This window comes from Belonocnema kinseyi, chromosome 7 (genome assembly GCF_010883055.1).
Source record: "Belonocnema kinseyi isolate 2016_QV_RU_SX_M_011 chromosome 7, B_treatae_v1, whole genome shotgun sequence".
In the NCBI taxonomy this organism is placed as follows: Eukaryota; Metazoa; Arthropoda; class Insecta; order Hymenoptera; family Cynipidae; genus Belonocnema; species Belonocnema kinseyi.
In genome coordinates, this window is record NC_046663.1 from 80,135,773 (window position 1) to 80,145,135 (window position 9,363).

General features: G+C 28.4%; 1 protein-coding gene across 1 annotated transcript in view; it reads left to right on the top strand.

The window, feature by feature from the left end:
• LOC117176117 (E3 ubiquitin-protein ligase MYCBP2) overlaps positions 1–9,363 on the top strand; it is a 608,404-nt gene that overhangs the window by 39,964 nt on the left and 559,077 nt on the right. Inside the window, exons 24-28 of the mRNA XM_033366175.1 lie at positions 453–720; positions 807–1,093; positions 5,037–5,353; positions 5,424–5,530; positions 5,612–5,821. Coding sequence (XP_033222066.1) covers positions 453–720; positions 807–1,093; positions 5,037–5,353; positions 5,424–5,530; positions 5,612–5,821 — 1,189 coding nt within the window. The remainder of the gene's footprint in view (positions 1–452; positions 721–806; positions 1,094–5,036; positions 5,354–5,423; positions 5,531–5,611; positions 5,822–9,363) is intronic.

Below are 9,363 nucleotides of genomic sequence, written 5' to 3' on the forward strand. Positions count from 1 at the left end.
TTATACCTTTTTATTGAAATAATTATATGATTTGAGCGAAAAAATCACCAAAAATATCGATAAAACGAAATTTTAAATTTCTGTTTTTTGGCCACCGTTTTGTTTAAAAAAATCTTGGATGAAAAAACTCTACGGATTTGAAAAGTTCCAGAAATTTCGTGCACTTTTGTGCACATTTGCGATGGTAAAAAAATTCGTTCCCCCTCTATTTTGTGATTGGAAAAAATTGCTTAAAATTATTTTTTTTTAATTTGTTAATTATTAATTGAAAATTAATATTTTCCGTTTTTTAAACCATTGCATCGTTTACAGCATACCTTAAAATAGTAGAAAAGAGTATTTTACAATAAATTCTTTGCCTTTTTTATAAAATTATTCAAGCTCAAACGTAAAAGAGAAATTTCTTCGTTTTGGTACTTAATGGGTTAATTTAAAATAAAAAAAATTTTCAGCAAAATAATACTGGCAATGATCCATCACACACACAGCGATGGACGAGTCTGGATTTTACACGAGGTTCCTTCGGGCCTGATGATTGTGTTAATGATGTTGTGGATTTGAAATTCGATAAGCCGGTACCGATAAAGGAGAACGTGAAATACGCAATAAGATTGCGGAATCGAGGAGGTCGAACGAGTAATGGAGATGGTGGACTCAGTATTGTCAAAGGACCTGATGGAACTTCATTTACATTTACAGCTTGTTCCCTGTGCTTCAACGGTATGTAGTAAAAAAAAGCTATTAGTTTTTCATATTTTGTATTCTTGAGGTTTCCAATAATAATGTGTTATTTGTATGTTTACCAGGCACTACGCAAACCAGAGGTCAAATACCTCACATTCTCTACTATTCGAATCCTCAAGATTCAGATGGTCATCAAACGAGCAAAGCAGTGGCTGAAGTACAAGCAAGGAAATGTACTTTAGCCATGACCGCAACAATCATTCAACGTGCAAATGAAATTCTCGCATTGGCGCGTGAAAGAGCGGAGGAAATGTCATCTACTGAAGTTCTGGGAAACGCAACCTTTGTGACGACACTTTTGCCTTTGGTTATGGCACATATTGGACCGCTAGCCTCCTCTGATCCGAGAGTAAGTTACACGGAGAAAAATGGATGTTTACAGTGTAGCGAATTGACCGGGAAACCGGGAATTGCCGAAAAATTACCGGAAATTTAATTAAAATTAATAATTTTTGTCAATTTAGAAAAGTGATTTCTCCTTTATATCGATGGGTTCTACAAATATTCTGCTATTGTTTCGTTACTGTTAAGAAAAGCGATTATTATCCAATTACGAATGAGCAGTAGTCTATAGTTCCGCTACGGATAAGAACTAGTCTAATTTCATTTAGCTAAGTTTTCAGGGAGAATAAATAACCTAGTATTTGTTGAAACATTTCCTATGAATTCAAATCTCGAGTATTCTGTATTACACTTTGTTATGTGATTTAGGCTCCTATAACTTTCCAAACAAGAAACTTTTAAAGATTTAATTTCTTTTAACGCGCAAAGATAGGCTAAAGCTTATTTGTAATAAGATGATAGACGCTTTCTTCACGGTAAGGGAACAATAGCCTAATAGTCGTAGAAACCAAAGATATAAAGTCGCGGAGCATTTTTCTAAAAAGAATTATAATTCGGATTTAGAAGAATGGAGTTTAAAAAATCCCCGTTGCAAGTCAGAATTCATCACAATTTGAAAGTTCCCTCTTTCAAATTAAAAAAAAAAGTACTTCGAGTAGTTTTTAAATTTTCCTGAATCTTAATAGAGAATTTTGTTACATTTTTAATTGTGAATGTATCTTTTTTAGTTAAAAAATCAACAACTTGTGGTTAAAAGATAAACTCCTTTGTTAAAAGATAATGTTGTGGTTTGAAGATTGATAAATTTAATTGAAAACTCATCTCTTTTTGAAAATGTGACTACTTTTTTGAAAATCATTTTTTAAACTGAATATTAAACTATTCCATTAGAAAATTGAACTATTTTGTAGAAAATACTCTTTTTTATTATTAAAAATTAGATTTGCAGCTGAAAATTCAACTATTCTATTTTTGGGTGAAAATGTATCTTTTTTATGGAAATTCAACTATTTGTTTGAAAATGTATGTAATTTGTGAAAAGTTCGTCTTTATTTGTAGAAAATTAATCCTTAAGACTAAACATTCATCTTTTTGTCAGGTATAAAATTCACTTATTTCAGTTGAAGATTCATCATTTTAATTAAAAGTTTATCAGTTTCGTTGAAAATTAATTTCTGCAATTAACAATTTAAATGTCACATTTTTTGTTGAAAATTTATCTTTTCTAGTTAAATAATTTACGATTTGTTTTATTTAATTGAAAATTTAAGTATTTCGTTGAAAGTTCACGTATTCTGTTAGAAAATCTTTTTTTTTTGTAAAAAATATATTTTTAAATATTTATCATTCAATTGAAATCTCATATTTTAGACTGGAAATAAAATTACTTGGTTGAAAGTTAAACAATTTGTTAAGAATGAATTTTTTTGGTTGACATTTTATCATTTTAACTAAAAATTAATTTCTTTTGTGAAAAAATTCTATTTATTTGAAAACTGGTTACTTCTTTGGATGAAAAGGAATTTTTTGCCGAAATAGTAACTGTTTTATGAAAATTTGTTTCTTTTTTGGTTGAAAATTGTATTTCTTCAATCTGAAAATATAACTATTATTTTAGTTGAATACTCCATAATTTTAGGTAAAAATTAATTTCTTTGGTTGAATATTTATTTTTGTATTACAAATTTAATTAGTCAATTTATGGTTGAAAAATTATATTTTTTGATTGAAAATAAATCTATTTTGTTGAAAATTGATTTTTTTAACTTAAAACTTAATTATTTCAGTTTCGGATGACAATTCATCGTTTTTAGTCAACATTAATTTGGTTAAAAATGAGTTTTTTGAAAATGAGTTGAAATAAAACACTTTGAATTTTCAACATTTGAAAATTCACCTATTTCAGTTTAAGATTTATTGTTTTAGTTGAAAATTAATTTTTTTGGGATTAAAATTCAACTATTCCACTTGAAGATTGATTATTTTAGTTGCAAATTAATCAGTTAGGATGAAAATTCATTTTTTAAACTACAAATGTAAGTATTCCATTTACGGTTGAAAATTCTTTATTTATTTTTTTTTTTAATTTTTAAATCTAACTTTTTAGTTGAATATTTATCTTCTTATATTGAAGATTTAGTAGTTCGTTAACAATGCATGTATTTGATTGAAAAAATGTATTTTTTGGTAGAAAATTCACCTTTTTGTTTAAAGATTAATCTGATTGTTTAAAAATTCATCTCTGTGGTTGGAAATTCAAGTATTCTAGTTAAATATATTCATCATTGTAATTCACAATTCATTGTTTGTTATAAAAATCAACTATTCTAGTTGAAGATTAAGTAATTTTATTAGAAAATTCATAAATTTTGCAATTTTTTTGTTTAGAATAAACGTCTTGAATGAAAATAAGTGTTAGGGTTTTGCGGCAAACGTGAATATGTTACTTTTAGTTGACCTGGTAAATAAAAAAACCTGACCGTGAAAATCGGTAAATGATGGACAATTTGAAATCGTCTAGCGAATCGCCACCCTGGTTTACTCGTAATATTTAGATGTTTACGATTAACATATTTAATTGTAGGACAGACATCACACTTTTTCCTCTATTCTTCTTTTTCCCCCTTTTTCGAAGCATTTTTCTGTTTTACCCTTTACCAAATCATTCCTATTTTTTCTCTGTTTTCAAAAAACTTCCCTCTTATTCTTGTTTTTTGTTCGTTTAAATAATAACTAAATTAATAAAAGCCAATAGGAAAACCAACTATTTTTTGTTGAAAATTAATTCTTTTAAATTCCAAAGTCACTATTATATATTTGGTTCAGAATTCATCTCTTTTGGTAGAAGATTAAAAATTTTTAGTGAACATTCATCTATTTTTTTTATAACGTTAACTATTTTTATTTAAAAATTCTACTGTAATATTTCTAGTTCAGAATGTATCTCTTTAGGTTATAAATTCTAATATTTTGATTTAAATGAACTTATTTTGTCGAAAATTTTACTATTTTATTAAAAGGTCATTATTTTTGTCAAAAATTCAACTGGTTTATTGAATTTAAAAAAAAAATAAAAACTGTGTCTTTTTGGTTGCAAATCATGTTTTACCGTTTTCATATTTTGTTGAAAATTCAACTGTTTTGTTGGACTTTCGTCTTTTTGGATAGAAAATCCGCCTTTTAGGTTGAAAATTCATCTTCATCTTTGATTTAAAGGCCATTTTTTTATTTTACAAATCTACCACTATATTTTTAGTTCAGAATTCAGCTCTTTTATTTAAAAATTCTATTATTTAGGTGAAAATGCTATTATATGGGTGAAAATTTGATCATTTTGTTGAAAATTTAACCACATTCGAAGCGGCACTTTATCGGGTTTGTTTCCCACCTCCTTCAGCCCAAAAACAGGCGTTATATTCGAGTTTGACTGTAGTTTCTTAAAAAGTTGTCTGTTTGATCGAAAATTGTTTGACTGAAAATTCCACTATTTTGTTGAAAATTCAATATCATTCGACTTGTAATCGTAGGAATATGGTACCCCAGAGTGCACAAAATTTTAGAACGCAATTGGAATGTCTTAAAAATGTTTCTTGGACGTACAACTCAAAAGATGTCATTTGAACGGTTTAAAAAGTGTCCTAAATCAGACCAAATAATGTTCTAAAAACGTTTTATGTTCGAAATACGTCTTTAAAATATCTCTGGAACACTGTATGTTTATGTAACGTTATATGGACTGACTTAGGACATTTTTAAGTCGTTCTAAAGATGTTCTTTAACGTTTGTGACCACTGGGACCTACCTTATTTATGACCGAAAAATATATTCTTCAAGTTTTAGTGACATCCTTGAAAAATGACCTTGAACATAAACTGTTGTATCAAATAAGTTTAATCTTTCTTTAATTCCAAAACCGGAGGAATCATTTGGTTTCTATTTTTCTTTCAAAGAGCGGAGTACAAGTCCTGTCGCTGATTCAAGAAATGCTTCCGCACGTCGCTGCCCTCAATCTCCTGTCAGGGTCTTCTCCAACCTCCCAAGACAGTGAAATACAGTTGCCCTTGACATCGCCCATCACTACTAGCACGCATTATTCTTGGCTGGAGAGCGAACATCCCTACAAGCCAGCTACAGTTTCTCATTATAAAGTCACTTTTCCAGAGACTGTGAAATGGTTGACAGTAGAGTTCACTCCAGATTGTGGCACGGCTCAACCAGAAGATTACTTGCAATTGTACATTCCAAATCTAGTCGCTAATTCACCAAGGTGAGACAAGTTCGTTTGCGTGATTAGTTTAACAATTGTATTCAGATGTATAGGAAATAATCTTTTACAGATCTTCTGGAAGTCCGAATCTAAATGAGAATCAAGCGCATTATCCTGTGCTTCGGAAATTGAGCAACGTGCCAAGCCAGTGGCCGCAAAATGCTGTCGTTCTGCCGGGTATGTTTGTACAATTATAAAGAATGTCAGTCAGTGAAACAAGAGTTGAGATTAATGAAATGTTTCTCGGATTAATTTTAGGAAACGAAGTAATATTCTCACTCGAGACAGCTTCAGATTACATGAAAGATGAAAGGTCCATTACATATGGTTTCAAGTGTCTGGTCATTGGCTACAACTGGATTACTTCCGGAAATGGCCTGAAAAATCTCGAGATGGAATTATCCTTTCTTGGTGGAGCTTGTATGGCTGGCCTTATGCAGAAACATCTCACGTTACCACCGGTGTCAAGTGAGTAGCTTTTAATGTAAATTAGTTTTTCCGCTAGGTTGGTATTAGTATTTCTTCATTATTTAGTAACAACTGATGGAGAACAGAATTTATTTCATCTTAGAATTTCAATTGAGCATAAGTAAATCAGCGTTTCTTTATTGAAAAAATTCTGAGATTCAAAATTTGTAAAAATCTATTAAGTATTGACGTTCTCTAATGCAAAGCGCATGAATATTTGCAAATACATATTTCGAGGGGCTATTCAGTCACGAATTTAACCATGTTAATGATTGAAGTCTTCTTAAATCTCTTATATGTAACGCAAGATAGTAGAAAATAAAGAAAAATAAAAGTCGATAAGCATCAGTAAGCTAGAGAGTTTATTAGAATTAGAAATCAGATTTTAAGCAAGGAAATACCTATTTAGCTTACTGACCCTAAACAACCCCGAAAATTAAAAAAAAGTGTAGATTCTCCGAGAGATTCTCAAATATAAAATTATCAATGACAAATTTGAAAAATTAATTTTGTCATTGGACACTTTGACGATAAATAATAAATTCTAAATTTAGATGAAAACAAAGGAATCAAAATTTTATTACAATAATTAACGAATAAATAATTCTAAATGAAAAAAGGCGAATTATCGATGTGGAAATTGGTAGAGAATTGATACTAAAAAAATGTACTCTCGAAAAAATGTTTTTATTTAAAAATGAAAAATTGTTAATTTTGGAAAAAAATTAATCATGTTAAAATATGTATGATAACTTTAAAATACAAGAAAGAATCATCGAAAATGTAAACAAAGGAAGTAATTTTTAAGTAAATTCGAAAATAAGTTTCAAATTGATAAACTTTTTGAATTAGGAAATTTTTTTTTGATAATTTTGCAAATGAAATTCCATGAAAATTATTTCTGACATTGAACTTGAAATCAATTCAATTAATCATGCTCTAAAATTTTTTCTTACGTTTTTAATAGATAATTATTATTTTTCGAGTAAGAATTACTTGTTTGTTAATTAATACAATTTAATTTCTAAAAAAGAATTTATGACTCATCATTGTTTATCAGAATTTCCAATGACAACATTGATTTTTTCAAGTTTGACATCGAAAATGTCATATTTGAGAATCTATATAATGTTTAAATTTGAAATTAATTCCTGATTGAAAAATTTTTAATTATGAAATAGAAAATTCATTTACTTTTTCAATTTAATTTTTTCACAAATGTTTACACTGGCGTGGAAACGTTTTAGCCCACCTCTTTTTTTATGAGTGAATAAATTCTCTTAATTTTAATTATACCAGAGCTAATAAAATTTCTCTTCAAAAGGTTGATTGTTTTAGAAATACTGTATACAACAAGCCCATGGTGAAACCTATTTGTCTAGTTTTTAAGTAGATATTGTAAAAACAGTGTAAATTTCAACGTTTTCTTAAATTTTCAGTATTTTCCGAAATACTCAACATTTTTCAATGTTCTTGGGCTCATTTTGAAGCTTTTTTTCACCGTATCACAAAAGCTTACAAATATAAATCGTAAAAATTTTCTTTTTGAATTGTAAGAACTTGAATTTTTTAACAAAAAAGTTGGAAAATTGTAATATTTATCTAGGCAACAAAAATATTTTTGTAAAATATATGAAACATGTAATCATGAAGTTTCTATGTAATTTCCTTAAAATATATATTTATTCAACTTTTATTCTGATTTGCCTACAGATAAGATGTTTTTAAAATTTTCCAACTTTCTTATTACAATTAATAATTTTAGATGTTAATTTTGTTTGTCTAATGTTCTAAATCAATATTATTAAATATTGATTAATCTTAAGCTTGTGAAAAAAATGCTCTCTAGCTCCGCTGGGATACAAGCCCAGGTCCTTCAGATAGCTTCAAAATGAGCCCAAGAACATTGAAAAATGTTGATTATTTCGGAAGGTATTGAAAATTAAAAAAAAAAACATTGAAATTTACATTATTCTTGCAATATCTACTTAAAAAATAGATAAATTGGCTTCACCCTGAGCTTATTTTATACAGAATTTCGAAAACAATCAACCTTTTGAAGAGATTTTTTTCTAGCTCTATTATAAATAAAATTAAGAGAATTTATTGAGACATAAAAAAAGGTAACCTAAAACTTTTGCACGGCTGTGTATATAATTTAAAAATGAAAATAGCTGTTTTATTTGTTAATTGACATTTAAAATAAAGTTCTAAATCTCAATTGATACTCAACCTTTTCTAATAGTAAAATTAATTATTTTATATTATGAATGTGCAATAATTCTTTATAGTTTTAAATGGAAAATTGACAATTCAATAATAATTCAATTAATGTATTATCAGTTATTTAAATTTTCATATTTCTACATTTTTTAATTTATAAAAGTTTCAGGATTTAAATGATTTCTAAGAGTAAAAGCTTAGTCTAGAGTAGCGCGGATAACAATGAACAGCAAGAACCATTGCTCGCTCCTCTAAAAATAAGGCGAAATAAGGAATAATAAGGCAGAATACGACACAAGTCTCTGCCCTAAGAGAAGAATATTATAGAAGAAAGGCACACAATTTAAAATACCTTAAGTTACTTATCAGAGTCTTGATTTAACAAACTATTACTAATTTAGACACTGAAATCATTTGAAATAATTAACTAGCTTACTGAATATTTGAGATACGTGAAATCATATTCGAAAGTGAATAGCCCCTTGACATATTTAAAAACGGACGTTATTTAATGGTTGACAATGTGAATGTTACTTGAGGATTTATTATATTTTAAGATCAGACGCCAGGCCGCTTTCTTGTCGGGCGAAAAATTGTTTTAGTAAACATACTAAGGGCTAACACACAACAACACACAACAACAAATATGTTGTTTTTCAAAGTAAATAAGATGAAATTTATCTTGCCGATTTTGTCGAAACATTTTTTTGGCGAAGTTACATGTATTTTAATTTTAAAAAATTTAATTTGCTGATTATCAAAAACGATCGAAATTTTTTTTTTAAAGTGTCATATACTTTATTATAATATAGGAATTTGACTAGTGCATGTGGAACACACCCCAAATCAACCCCTGCACACTATAAAATTCGTTAAAAATACACAATTTCGAAAAGTCAAAATGTTTTTAATGATTATCCCTGCATTTAGACCCAAAAGTACCACAAAAAAGTTTCATCCCTCTAGTGCATGTGGAACACACCCCAAATCAAACTTTTTTGTAGTACTTTTCGCTCTAAATGCAGCGATAATCATTAAAAACATTTTGACTTTTCGAAAGTGTGTATTTTTAACGAATTTTATAATATGGAGGGGTTGATTTGGGGTGTGTTCCACATGCACTAGAGGGATCAAACTTTTTTTTTGTAATTTTGGCTCTAAATGCAGCGATAATCATTAAAAACATTTTGACTTTTCGAAAGTGTGTATTTTTAACGAATTATTGCATAAAGGTGTTAGTTGGGCGTATAATCTAAACAATGAATAATACAAACTACAAAATAGCCTCGGAAAGGACTGGAACTTTTAATGACAAACGG